Consider the following 14,527-nt stretch of genomic DNA (forward strand, 5'->3'; position numbering starts at 1 on the left):
TTGTGCGTGTGATTATTTTAAAAAATAATAATAATAAATAAAAAAAATAAATAACCAAAAAGATAATACAGTAATTAATAAACCAGTTGTAACTGTTAAAATGAGATGTATTCGATTATAATAAATAAAACCATTTCAAATTTGTTTCAGCAAATATGTTATTTCTTTACTTACTACGTTTGCAAAACTTGTGACTTCAGCCTGCACAGCACAGCAATTAATTCACACTGCAAAAACAATACGTCTCACTGTATTCTGGTGTTTTTCTGTGTTATTTGGCATTTATTTACTTTGCTTGGTTCTATATTCTTTAACAAGAATGACTAAGATGTGACTAAATAATTCCATTGTTGCATATTAATCATACGTTATAAAATCATTCTTTTTCCAAATGTGCCTGAACTCAGTAATTTAATCTCAGAAAACAAACGGCACCTCCCACCCCTTCTCTACTTCCTCCATCACTTGTAAAGTCTCCTCTGGAGCGTTCAAACGGTTCGTTCTCCGTTGACGAAGTCTTCAACAGTTCTCTGTCGACCTAAATCCGGAGAAGTTCACCCGATTAGCAGGTAGTGGATCATTTTATCACTTTTCAAAATTACCCTGACACTGTGAAATGCCTTATCACAGCCTATAAATATCATACATACAAGTTTTAAACTTTAAACTTTATTTAAATGAATATAGACGAACGCAGCATTTGCTAATTGTTGTCTCTATCGGTAATTTGGGTATTAATTCATGTTCCTCATCAATTTCAGTAAATATTGTTCGCTGAATTAATACACTCAGATGTCAATTTAAACAAACTATAAATCAGTTGTTTACAAATATGCTGTTTATTAGTCACAAGTAACTGGTTTAATTCCGTGTAGCGGAAAATTGTGCCAAGTCTTGCAGTTAATGCATAATTCATTGGAAGACTGTTTACATTTACAATATATTCAAAATGCACAAGACTACACAGTAAAATGGCCACATGGAATGTGTGACCAAATGGTATCTGTTAAGAGTTGAATTAACACTGCACATTTTACTGCAGGCTACATATTTCTGTGACAAGTTGGAGTTTCCATGCCTGATATAGGGCCTAATAATGTCGTTTTTGACTATTAGGCTTATCGCTATGGAATTAATGAACGTTTAATCACCGGTGCCCATTATAAATGTTAGCCTATTTGAAAACATTTGAAATCATCGACGAACCACTTTTCGCCGTTTGCTGACGCATCTCTTGCACACGCAGAGTGTACCTGAATTAATCCAATCACTACTCAACAGGGTCCAATCTAGGATCCCTCTCATCTCAGTTGTATCGTTGTTCTCTATAACTTTTCATATTGCACTTGTACTTCATCCAGAACTTATATTGTACTTATCGTTATCTTAATGCTGTAAGTGTAGCCTACCATATCTTGTCGTCATGCCTAGTTTGACTTGTCATAACTTTCTGACCTAGCCTTTCCTTGCTCTATGAACTGGACGTGATGTTCATGGCTATGGGCAGGGCTTGACATTAACACCCGCCATTCGGGAGTGGTGCAGTGTGGTGTCTCCGTCTCTCTTTTTCAAAAGGCATCTGGAATAATTAACTCTATTCGCGTTGACACTACACGATGCTACAACTCCCATGAACACTGGGCGCACATTTTGTCCTCATCCCATTGGCCCATCCTTTAGTCAGAACTCAGTCGTGGGAATGCAAAAAAAATAATTTTTTAACCGAATGCCAGGACAAGGGAGCGGCGAATTTATGATCGCAGTGTAGCAATAAAACACAACGATTTTTGAAATACCCTGGCACTGGTGTGCTGCTGAATTCAGTGTCTGTTTCCATTGGACATTCCCCTGGTACTTTGAATGTCGGCTACTGATTTCAAACAACTTTTGCTTTCTTATGTATTACTTATTTTCAAGAAGCACACACCAAGTTGTATGAAATTTTACCACTATATCAGAAATGTTTTTTATGTTTCAGTTACTCTGCAACAAAAGTACATATTTGTCAAAAACTCATCTCCTCCAAGAGCAATCACCCAATCTAGCTGCAATTTTGGGTGATACTTCTTTGGACCTTTGTCTTTAAGAGTTGTAAAAAGATAGTTGCTCAGTCGAACAATATGGCTGCCATGTACTGACAAATTGGCAGCGAAGGCACCATAAAGGAAGAGTGGAGATATCTGCACCCCTTTTGCCTATTGCCAACAAACTTGGTATACATGCTTACCATAAGGCCCGGGGGCACTCAATCACCAACACCTGTCCACATTGACCACATATTGGCATTATAACAAAGTGTTTTATGTTTGGGCCTGCATCTCAGAAACCGGCCTAGAAACAATCTTTTTGGCACATTCATTGAGTCATGCAGAATCCAATGTATGCACTGTTTATCATATTGACTATTTTACATTTTTTGACATTTTTGAAAAGCCTATTTTACTATTTTCCAAGAACTGGGTGTAAAAGTGTACATGTTTCAGATTTGGTTCAGACTTATCTAAAATCTGAGATGTGTTTTTGTAAGACAAAATCTTCCACTGACATGGCAGTAATATATTAATTTGGCTATTACACTATTATTAAAACCATTGGGCATCTATTTTATAAGCAAGTAAATTTGTGGGGTAATTGATATCACCTATATCCCATATAAGTCTAATCAAAAAGGGGTAGCAGTGATAATTTTGAGTGGTTTCACAACTCTTTGAATACAGATTCTCTCTCTCTCTCTCTCTCTCTCTCTCTCTCTTTCTCTCTCTCTCTCTCTCTCTCTCTCTTACACACACACACACACCCTCACACTTTTCTGGATTACAGAAGAAGATTACAGTAGAAATAAATGATGACATTGAACATCTAGATAGAAAAGTAGTAATTGATGGATATACTGTTATAACAACAAACCAGTTAATCTTGTTTGTCGTCATAGTAATCTTTTAAGTTTGGATTTAGTAGCGTCCTCTCTCGCACCCTATCTACTTCTCTTTTTCAACAGACACTGCAAACATGAATACCAGGGCTTAATTATGGGATTGATTAAATAGTGGTCACATATGCTAAATGTGGACAGGTTTCATTATTGTGTGTGTGAGATGGGTGTATGAGCATGTGTGTGCAGGTGTGTTTGTGTACATGTGTATGCATATTTTTGTATGTGTGAGTGCTAATGTTGAAGGTTTGAGAAAATGCACAATATGAGGGGAAGTGGGTTTGGAATAGGCTATATCCCATTATTTCTTTTTTCTGTTGCTCAGCTTTGTCTTTTCCTTCCTCTTTCCTAGTGTGCGTGTGCATGCATTTTTGCAGAGAACCTTTCTGGACAGAAGCTACAATTGTCTCTGAATTAAATGCTTTTTTTATTATAACTATTTATAACCTTTTTGACCATATTATATTTCGATACAATTTTTTCATTCTTTCATATTGTAGCTTTTGTACTATAACATCTAAAAATTCTGTCTCTGTCTCCACATGAGGGCAGGATGTTGTCTTAAACAGTGCCATCATTTTGTCACTTGCTGTCTGTGTATTAATATTGTATCAGAACACAATCTGTTGATGTAGGAGCTTTCTCTGTTTTGCAATACTGACCACCACTTCTGTCATGTTCCTTTGCCAAATTAAGGGTTGAATGACAGGTATCAGTTAGTCGATAAGAATAAATATAGGTCATTACCAGCTATATTTACTGCCTTAATACTCTACAGCTTAGATTAATTATTTCCTGTTCAAATGGACTAACTAAAATTGTGAAATACAGAATAGCAGTACATAAAATATATGCTGATATTCATTTGGAAGCAGTGGAATACTGTTAGTGTTTGTGTTCTATGAAGAGCAGCAAGTGGAAGGAAGTATCATCTCTTTATGTATTAGCACTGTTGTGTGTTCATTGTGCCACTTTAATTTGTTTCTGTATGTAGTAAATTGGTCCTTTCTCTCCTGCATCCTTTTCCTATGCTTGCAGGTCACAATGGCCAGGCAGGTTGTCAGGGCCAGTAAGTTCCGTCATGTCTTTGGCCAAGCTGTAAAAGCTGACCAGTGCTACGATGACATCAGGATCTCTCAGATGACCTGGGACAGTAACTTCTGCTCTGTCAACCCCAAGTTTGTGGCCATGATCGTGGATGCCAGTGGTGGAGGTGCTTTCATGGTCCTCCCTTTGAACAAGGTGGGTTCAAGATAAATTACAGTACAAATGAGCAGTTAAATTATGGCAAAAATATTTAAAATTTTCAAATAAAACATAATGCTGATATAATGTGCATGCCAGGATGGTGCAAAAAAAAATCTACTGTATATATTAATTATAAAAAATATTAACAGATGGAGTGTGTTTGTAGGTTAAATTATGAGAAGGGTTAAAGATGATAATGACAGAAATGATGTCATTCTGTTTGTATGAACAAAGTGTTGATTTTTCATGAGGATTAACACTGTATTTTTAATGTATGTGAAGGCAAACTGTATGCAGCATAGAGTGGTGTGAAAACACCAAACCTAATGGTTGGTGTTTTCCCTGAACGTTTTGATCTTGAGTGAGATGCTTTACCACAGAACATCAAGTAATTTGTATTTGACTCAGATATAGCATCAATGCAGGGTCCCCTGCAGAAAGGTGACAGCAGTGTGAATAATTAATGTAATATCTCAGGATCTGCCAAATATGATGAGCAGCACAAAAATAGGCAAATACAAGATATTTTATGTTTTTAGCAGTAGGGTTGGTTGATGCCTTTCTTGCAAGGTCAGAACTATCCTTTGCTGTCTGAAGAGAATGTTGATACAGTTTCTATGTCTAAGACTCTGAAGCACTGAAGCGTTCTTTTCAGTTCTGTTTTTCCACTCGTCAAAATTTCAGTTACGCTTTAGTAACTTTCCTGTACCACAAGGCAACTTGCAAAACATGCAACAGAGTGCTGGTGTGGTCAGAAAAAAGCAATGTTATTTCTAACTGTCCACTGCTGCTTGGGCTAATCTTTTTGATTGTTGAAAACAGGCACCATGTGGCTCTTGAGTGGCTCATACAGTAATCTTATGCAGGGCCCTATAATTGCTTTAGACTCTATGACTGAGAGACCACACAGTGTGCCCAAACGTACCAGGTGACCGCGGGCTACCAGCTGTTCTCAGTGAGTGATACAGTAATCCTCTCCTATCAGTGGAATTCTGCTGTAGTATTGTGTGGCTTATAGTTACTGGCCTGCAGCTGAGGACATCGGAGGAGAACACTTGTGTCATATGGACTGTTCTTTCCTCAGGTTCATGCACTTGACATGATAAAGTTTAGTTACACACCCAACTCAAGTTAAACTAGATAATGGTACAATTTAATGGTGCTAATTCTAATATAAGGATACAAAATTAAGATAAAATTCAACAAAATCCAAAATCCTCTTATTAAATTTGTAACTTTGATCATCTTAGTTTGGCCATGATCTGCTAGATCATTATTAACCATTTTAGTCTGAATGTATTAGCATGTAATGTTAATTCAACCCTCTTGGTTGCACATGACATTTGAATGTTTGAGAATTTAAGAACAAACATTTTTTCTAAATCAGGAAGTGTGGGTCTGAGTTTCTTATTTTGCCTGTCACTCTTATTTTCCATGTTGTTTTTTTGACCATATAAGGAGAGCGATACTGTCACCCTTTTTTGATGCAGGAAGTGGGGAGAGTAGCCAGACTGAGAGAGAAACTGGTGTGCATCTCAGATAAAGAGAGAAATCTAGAGAGATTTCTGTTGTACTACAGTTTCTGCTATATCCATTTTCACAGTATACACAGAAGCTATGCAATGGGCGATCAGTGCATAAATGCATTTCCTCTGGTGATGATTCTAGCTGTGAATGCATTTGCACATGCACAGATTGTAATCAAATCTGAATATTACTTTTTTGTATACACTGCATGAATGGCCATTTGACGAGTTAAATATGCAAAGCAAGCTTTCAAAAAGTCACATTGGCGCTCCATCCGGATCGGGCAGTGGGTGTTATGTATAGTGATGTGAAGCAACACAAATAGCTAGTTTTCACAACGCACTGTCCCATTGAGTTAGAGGAACATCAGTATTACATTCTGTGCCTTGGGGCTCTCAGGTGGCGTACCCATCTAAGAACTGGTTCTCTGTGCAGTGCACTGAATCCGGAACTGAATCCTGACCCTGGCGGTGCCAAATGTGGCCTGACCAGCCTCAGGGTGATGCACAATTGGCCATTGTGTGAAGTGGTGTTTACTATGGAGGGAAGGATTTTAGTTGATGCTGTGGCAAGGTATACTCTGAATAATCAAACACAAACAATAGTAGGTCCTCTAGTCCATTGCTGCCTCTTGGCGAAGAAATGGAAATAGGAATTCCATGCCTGTAGATAATCTGCACTGACCTGGGATATCTTCTGGGCTGACTAGCTTGGATGAATGAGGGGTTTGTGAACTGGAATTATTTTAACCAATGAATACCTCTTATGAGTGAATTTCATATGATGTTTTGAATGCAAGTGTTTTGTTCACTGGCTGATTTATTTGCTGTAGAGTCCTATTTCATGTTGGTCTTTGTGCTTATATGATGTTGCTTTTCCAATAAAATCCTCACTTTTGAAATGGAAATAGACCCACCGCTGAACTGCGAGTGCAAGTTAGTAAAATATTCAGATACTGCTGGAAATAAAAGGGAAACAGACAAAATGCACAAAGATAGAATAGCTCCCAATTAGACTATATCTGTCAGTAGAGCTCCTTATGGAAGTCACATGCTTAAACTGCAAGGGGAAGAAAACAAGAAAATCAGTCAGCTCTTTCTGAGTGTTAATCACTGTACTGTTGAATGGGATGTAAGGTTGTTATTTACATGGTTTGGATGGAATGTGGACTGGGTAAGAGCCACAAAGTAGCATCTGCAGGCAATGTGAGCTCAGTTTCATAAAGGCTGTAACAAAGTTAGCGAAAATTTAGAGGCGTAATTATTAAATTGGCATCAGCTGATGGGGCCTCTTGTCCTCCCTTGCCTTTCTCATCTATTCTTTCTCTCACACTCATTCTCTATCTTTTTTTCTTACTGCGAAATTTACTCACTCATTTACACTGTAGGCCTACTCAGTTTTGTTTTTCTCTTTTCATGTAGGGTCTTTACAATTAGGTTTATACTGTGTCTAGTCAGCTAATGTGTAAGTACTGGTGAATTTCTTCATTTTATGTCAGTGTCAAGCTTCAGTCAGCTTGAACATCTTCTCTCTGTTTTGTTCTAATCCTACTGGACCTTTCAGCTGCTAGATATCCCTTACAAAAAATCATGTGAAATTAGCCTTTTTTCACATGTGAAAAGAAAATAGGTCACTTTCAGCCATTTGCATCTTCACATTTTCACATGTCACTGACTTTTTGAAACGTGAACTACAATTCCCACGTGAAAACAAAATGTGTCTTGAAATAGTGTATGTTATCTTTTTCCGCTCTCGTCTTATAAGTGGTCAGTACACCTCCTACTGCAGTCAGAAAGGATGAGTCTTTGAGGATCTTCTGTTGCAGCCTGAAGAACAACCTCTACAGGCTGTATCTTGCGGACTGTACAAGTTTCCCACACACTCTCTCTTGCTTAATGTTAAATCCGTATAGTGTGAAATCTGTATTGCTTGTATAAATTCTGAGGAATTCTTGAGTGTAGTGTCCAGTAATCAGTGATTGTGTGTTTGTCTTGTCCTTATAATTTTACCCCTCTCTCCCTCAGACGGGGCGTATCGACATGTCCTACCCCACTGTCTGTGGACACACTGGCCCGGTGCTGGATATTGAGTGGTGTCCCCACAATGACAACATCATCGCCAGTGGTTCAGAGGACTGCAGTGTTATGGTGAGAGTCACTGAATGGAGGTGGGGCTGGTAGGATGGTTACTTATGTGTGTGACTTGTGCAAGGTTTTGGAGCACTGTGCAAGGGACAGTTATGATATGCTAAGTGGACATTTCAATGTATTGACTTACTAAATGTACTAAGTGGATAGCCCACAGTACTGATGTTCTGAATGTATCTAGGGGGTAGTCCACAGTATTAATGAACTGAATATACTAAGTAGATAGTCCATGGTACTAATAAACTGAATATACTAAGATGATAGCCCACAGTATTGATGTACTGAATGTACTGAATGGATGGCCCGCTGTGCTGATGAACTGGTCACATGTGGTCTACCCAGAATGTCGATATATTGAACATACTGGCAGGAAAGCCCACTGGGCTGCTGCATGCAGTCGCTGTGCTTTGTGTGAATATGTATCGTATATCTCTCCATCAGTAGTGTACTGTCCGTCAGTGTCTCATCACTGTCTGTCGCTGCCTTTTCTTTAGATTTGGGAAATTCCGGATGGAGGCCTAATAAAGCCCCTGACCGAGCCAGTGGTCATGCTAGAGGGACATTCCAAAAGAGTTGGCATCATCAGCTGGCACCCCACAGCCCATAATGTGCTCCTGAGTGCAGGTGCACTACTGTAGCTAATACTACTATTGCTAGATGACTACAGACCCACTGCCCATAATCTGCTGCTGATTGCAAGGCTCCAAGAACACTAGTGAAGTTGCTACATTATCTCTATTAATACTACTAGACTACACTGGTACTCTTATACTGCCAATGCTACCACATTCATATAGCCGAGCTGTGTCACTACTGCAGTACTGCTACTATTATAATGTACTGCTGTTAATATTAATACGCTTATTGATAAACATGTCAGTACTTCACTACTGCAGAGATACTCTAGCAATACAGCTCATCTCACCTTTGCTGTGTCACTCTCTTATTTTGGTTTGTCCTCTCCCCTGTATGTTTTCTGCCGCTCCTTTCTCTCCCTTCAGCCTGTGACAATGTGGTGATCCTGTGGAATGTGGCATGTGGGGAAGCAGTGGTGCGGATTGAGTCCCTACACTCCGACCTCATCTACAGTGCCTGCTGGAACCCGGATGGCTCCCAGATTCTCACCTCCTGCAAAGACAAGATGCTCCGCGTCTTGGACCCTCGCAAGGGCACTGTCATTGCTGTCAGTGCCTACGTCCTCAGAATTCTACACAGTACACTGTCCATCAATGAAGAAGTTTATGCTTCTCCCCCCTTTTCCCCAATGCACGACCATACTCACACTGTAACAGTCATTACGTCCTTGGCTAGTGATTTTGAAGAGTAAAGAAAAGCATGTGCTTTCCTCAAAAGCACATGATGTCAGCTGCTGATTCTTATCAGTGCAGTTCACAAGTTGGGCTTGCAGAGACATGAGTCAGAGAAAGATACTTCATGTGCCGCTCAACAGGAACTTGTGGGTGCCTGACTGAACAGTGGGGGGTTGCAGGTACATGATGAGATGATGTCATGTAGTACTAGCTGACTGAAACTCTCCCAATCACTGGGCCACGCTAGAGCCACCTGTGCCAGCCACAGTCAGCACTAGCATGGACTGGATTTCATATCAGGCTGAGAGGCCCATCCATGCTGTAGAAGAGGATTAACCGCCCAGCAAATCCCCAATGACAGACATCTCTTGCTCTCTCTCACTCTCTCGGTCTTTTTTCTCTTTCTCTTGCAGGAGAAGGAAAAGCCCCATGAAGGCTCTCGACCAGTCCGGGCAGTGTTTGTTTCTGATGGAAAGATCTTGACCACAGGCTTCAGCCGTATGAGTGAGAGGCAGGTGGCACTTTGGGACCCGGTGAGTCGATTCAGCACCTTCCACAAAAACATGGGTCCTTTTTTGCAAGACAATGTAAGCGCAGATGGAATAGCTAGCTTTGTGTCCCGTAAACAGAATATTTGTCACTTGCGGCAGGTTTGGTAGTTTCGTGGTCTGCTGTGAACCCGTTTGCATTAATATTACAGTGAACATTTTTGTGGTGAAATGCAATCTAGGCATTCAGGCTTAAACTTTTGGTTGAAAAGTGAAGGTTTTCTAGCCAGCTACGATGTAGCCAGGCTACATCCGGGTAAAACCTGAGCAATATTGGGGTTAACCTATTTAATTTATGTCAAAACCTTATGTCTCTAAACCTAGATTTCCATCCCTCTAGACATCTAAATTCCAGCTTTTGCTCCCTGGAATGGGTTGGGCATCACAATAGAAGCTGTGTCCATAGAAACATTGGGCGCTATGCAAGTCTGGTGATCAATAATGTGGTCGCGTTTTGTTTCTTTCTATTTGACTATTTCATCTGCAAGCTGTGTTCTGTTATTAGTTATTCAGGCACTGCAGTTGCAGCTGCAGTATGGAGTTAATCAATGGAAGCTACTTTAATGTGAGACTCCAGGAACATGGGAGATCTGATCTATTCTTGTAAAATGGTGCAAAATAAGCATTTGTTAAATGTGTGTAGGTTCACTGGTTCTTGTTATGTTCATTTCTAACTGTCACTGCAGTCAAATGGAGTATATTATGGGATGCCATGTGAGGCGGGGCTGCAGGGAGTGCATTTATAGTCAGCGCATTTACATTGCTTGTTGGCTATCCACTAGAATCATGGCTGCTTACTCCATACATTGAGCCAGAACACACTGACAGCTTTTATTTGTGCGTTTGACAGGGCTAGGTCAACGATTGAGCGTGCCTTCGGAACGTTAAAAATGTATTTCAGATGTTTTGGCCTGTTCAGTGGTACATTAAAATATAGCCCTCAGGAAGTCAGTGCATTCTTTGTGTCATGCTGTATCCTGCATGACATAGTGGCAGCAGTGTTGTATGATGGTGAATGAACTGGGTTTGTATACCTAGGTTCAGTTCCCAGCTGGGACGATGGTGTTGTACCCTTGAGCAAGGTACTTAAACTGAATCGCTTCAGTATTTACCCAGCTGTATAAACAGATGTAAAAAATGTAAAAGCTCTGTATAAATGGATGTAAAAAATGTAAAAGCTCTGTATAAATGGATGTAAAAAATGTAAAAGCTCTGTATAAATGGATGTAAAAAAATGCATGAGAGAGCAAGGACTGTTTGGCGGCAGAGTTTCTCTAGTGAGTGTACATTCAAATATTTTATTTTATTTTAAATTGTGGTATCGACGCAAATAGTGGTATTGACATTACATGTGCCTTCCTAATGAGGACGTTATACAGTGTTGTGCCTTCTCTATGAAAACATTACATGTGCCATATACTATATGAGAGATTACTGAGACACACAGCACGTATAACCACAAGTGCACATGATAATTGTTGCATCATGTCAGTAGTTTAAGTGAAAAAATATGCATTTTACAGAAGAACTTTGGTGAGCCCCTGACCCTGCAGGAATTGGACACAAGCAGTGGAGTGATCTTACCCTTCTTTGACCCTGACACAAGCATTGTGTACCTCTGTGGCAAGGTAGGGCCTTAGTGTATATATGTTTTAACAGATAGATTCCATTTTTGAAATATCTCAGTGTATGTCCTATTTACTTTACATTGGATTATTTGTGTTGTTACAGTAATTGTTTTAGATTGTATGTACGGTACGTGTATCTCTTTGGACGTTCTGCACTTAATGATTTGCATTTAAAAGTGTTCTGAGTTGATTTTCCATTAGGTATTCTGATGCAGTTGTTGAATTATGCAATTTGTTGTACTGTGCTTGGTTATTTGCTCTTGCTGGACTACAATTATGGTATGTCCTCAAATACACACCCTTGATTAGGGTATTCATCAAATAAAATATGAATATAGATAATTTGTTTGTAACTGATCAAGAGTGCTGTAATCAGTAAATAGGAAATCATACGTATGTTATAATCTTAATAAATGTTTAAAATTACATTTGATACAATATATAATATGACATACACAAAGAAAGTATGGAGAGGGCCTGAACTGTTGTAACAGAAGTGTATGAACCTCGTCTCCTTTGTCCCAGGGTGACAGCAGTATCCGGTATTTTGAGGTGACCGATGAGGCGCCCTATGTTCACTACCTCTCCATGTACAGCAGCAAAGAGAGCCAGAAGGGCATGGGCTACATGCCCAAGAGGGGCCTGGAGGTCAACAAGTGTGAAATTGCCAGGTATATAACATGATGGTGACTCCTGATGCCTCTTTTTCTTTCACTCAGTGAGCAGTACTGCACCGTGCTGCTGTTTGTGAGTGCGCGTGAGGAATGATCTGTCTAACAATAGTCACGTGTCCTTTCAGGTTCTACAAGCTTCACGAGAGGAAGTGTGAGCCCATTGTAATGACTGTTCCCCGCAAGGTAAAGGCAAACCCAATATTAGCGCTATCAAATGGAATATGAATATACCAAAACACTATAAATATTGTACTTGTATTTGTAGTCTGTCTTGTACAGAGTACAGTCTATATGTCCTCATTGCGGTCAGTAAAGTTATGTACGCAGATAAAATTTGCTGCTGTGTGGCTCATCCTGTTAAGGCAGTGATCCAATGCATGGGTGGGCCGCACAGTCTGCTTTTGATATTGGCTGACAGCCCCACAGGGAAAATCACAATTGGCTCTAGCCTCACCCAGGGATAGGACGGTTCTAATAAACTGAGATTATACCCTCTCATTGCTCACTAGCAATTCCTCAATAAAGACAAAATAACCTGATTTATTTTTCTTTATATATTCCTCAGTCTGATCTCTTTCAAGAGGATCTGTATCCTGACACAATAGGTCCAGAGCCTTCAGTGGAGGCCTCTGATTGGTTTTCAGGTAAAGAAGGCAAGCCAATTCTAATCTCTCTGAAAGATGGATTTGTGGCAACCAAAACAAAAGAGTTCAAAGTTCACAAGAGCGTGATGAGTACCACCACTGCTGCCTCGGTGCATCGACAAGGTGACAGCACGGTGAGTGAACGTTTCTCCTTTTTTCATGATATTGCTTTAAAGACCGAATGGTTGGGAATGTGGTCACAAAAGATATTTAGTATTGGAGTGCACTGACTAGACAGCAACTTTTCGAAAAAAAAGTTGCTGACCATTCCAAATAAATTTGAAAGCTTTTTAAAACCTAACAGGCTAAATCATTAGTCATTTATTTTGTTTGGATAGTACTACTGAATATACAGTAGTACTGATAGTGCTACTGATAGTACTACTGCAAGTCAGTATATGAATACTTTTATAAAGCACGTATATCTGTTTCACCCTTATGCTGTCTATTGCTTTTGATTTGCTCAACCCACTTTTGCTCATTGCATCTTGACAATTGCAACTATAAATCAGTGTAGGCTATTTCAATGGGCTTCTGGTTTTTCTGTCCGAATCTAATTATTTAGCTTTCTCTCATCATAATTATTTCACATTGGTTACTCCTACGGTTTTAAAGCTTGGCATACCAAATTTTACTAGCTTTATCTTCCCAACTGCTATTGAATGGCCTGTACTTTGATAAGCTATACTATTTATACCTTGTAAACTATTAAGCATAAAAAAGCATTTATTGGATTAACTTCAGTGGAACTCCTAATTACTATGGTAATTGAGAACTGTAACCTTGTACATTCACAAATGGCCCAGAAATATTTTTAAATGATTCTTGACAAAAAAACAAAACAATATGTGCCGAGATTGGCTTTCTTTCCGCCTTGGCTAAATGGCAGGTTTTCAGTGAGTACAATGTATGTCACTAAATCTCTAAGACTGGTGATATGTTGATATACCGATATCTAATATGTAAATGATGATCTTTTTTGCGAGCAAGCTAAATTGGAAATGACTAAGAATTGAACCTTCTCAGGATGCAGAAAAACCAATATACTTTTTTTATTTTCCAAAAAATGAGGAGACCCACAAGAAATTGGTTTAATTTCTGGTGACCCATGGGCACTGCAATATTGCAATGACCCCAAAAGTTAATATTTGTAGTGCCAATTTTTCAGCCCTCGCCAACTATCTACAAAAACAATGGGGCTTAGCTTTTTAGTTAACTGGTTGTTGCGAATTTTATATAAATTTGAAACTTTACTCTCAGGCTGGCACCTGTGCTACTATTTTACTCATCTCTCTCTCTCTCTCTCTCTGTCTTTAGGGAGTGAATTCTCTGCAGCAGGAGTTGAGGAAGCTAAAGGTTGCAGTGGAACAGTTGACTAAAAGAGTGGAATCACTGGAGGCAAAAAACTGATGAATAATGAATGGAATGGGAGGGGGGCAGCGAAGAGGGGCTTGTGAGCAGAGAGTGAGTGAGAAGGGCAGGGAATGTGTAAATGAACATTTGTTGCAATTAAGAAACAGGTAAGGAAGGACTGCTTTTGCCCTATTTTGGAAGAAAACTTCCAATAATATTTTTATATGGAAAAAATATTCTGAGAGCTTGAATTGAGGGGTTATAAAAAGCATCCTGTGAAATTAAATCATTAAATTTTCAATATGTGTTTCTTGGTTTATGAAATGATCGAATAAAATGCGCATTTCAAACATCTATGGTGTTTGTGTTTTTTTGATCAAAAGTGAGTTTGTGATTCAACACTGATAGTGTTTGGTCTTGATGACTAGACATGTCAGATCACACACCATGGTGTGATAGCATTAAACACATACACACCATACAAATACACACATGCAATAAAGAGGCATGCTCATA

The 14,527-nt window shown here is 39.3% G+C and overlaps 1 protein-coding gene across 1 annotated transcript; it reads left to right on the forward strand.

Annotated features, from left to right (window-relative positions):
* The first annotated feature begins 429 nt into the window (after positions 1-429).
* On the forward strand, positions 430-14,365 carry LOC135249207 (coronin-1A-like). The gene is made up of 11 exons (XM_064324593.1): positions 430-569; positions 3,971-4,174; positions 7,732-7,854; positions 8,349-8,478; positions 8,856-9,037; positions 9,578-9,697; positions 11,236-11,340; positions 11,866-12,011; positions 12,140-12,197; positions 12,580-12,792; positions 13,976-14,365. The coding sequence occupies exons 2-11, from the start codon at positions 3,977-3,979 to the stop codon at positions 14,066-14,068; spliced, it is 1,368 nt and encodes a 455-aa protein (XP_064180663.1). The 5' UTR covers positions 430-569; positions 3,971-3,976; the 3' UTR covers positions 14,069-14,365.
* The last annotated feature ends 162 nt before the right edge of the window (positions 14,366-14,527 follow it).

The sequence above is a fragment of the Anguilla rostrata genome, chromosome 2 (genome assembly GCF_018555375.3).
Source record: "Anguilla rostrata isolate EN2019 chromosome 2, ASM1855537v3, whole genome shotgun sequence".
Lineage (NCBI taxonomy): Eukaryota > Metazoa > Chordata > Actinopteri > Anguilliformes > Anguillidae > Anguilla > Anguilla rostrata.

What these genes read in the sequence shown, in the direction of transcription:
- LOC135249207 (XM_064324593.1), top strand. Translation starts at nt 3,977, where the DNA reads ATGGCCAGGCAGGTTGTCAGGGCCAGTAAGTTCCGTCATGTCTTTGGC. An exon ending in TGGTCCTCCCTTTGAACAAG is followed by an intron (nt 4,175 to 7,731) that starts GTGGGTTCAAGA and finishes TCTCTCCCTCAG; the next exon opens with ACGGGGCGTATCGACATGTC. An exon ending in AACAAGTGTGAAATTGCCAG is followed by an intron (nt 12,012 to 12,139) that starts GTATATAACATG and finishes GTGTCCTTTCAG; the next exon opens with GTTCTACAAGCTTCACGAGA.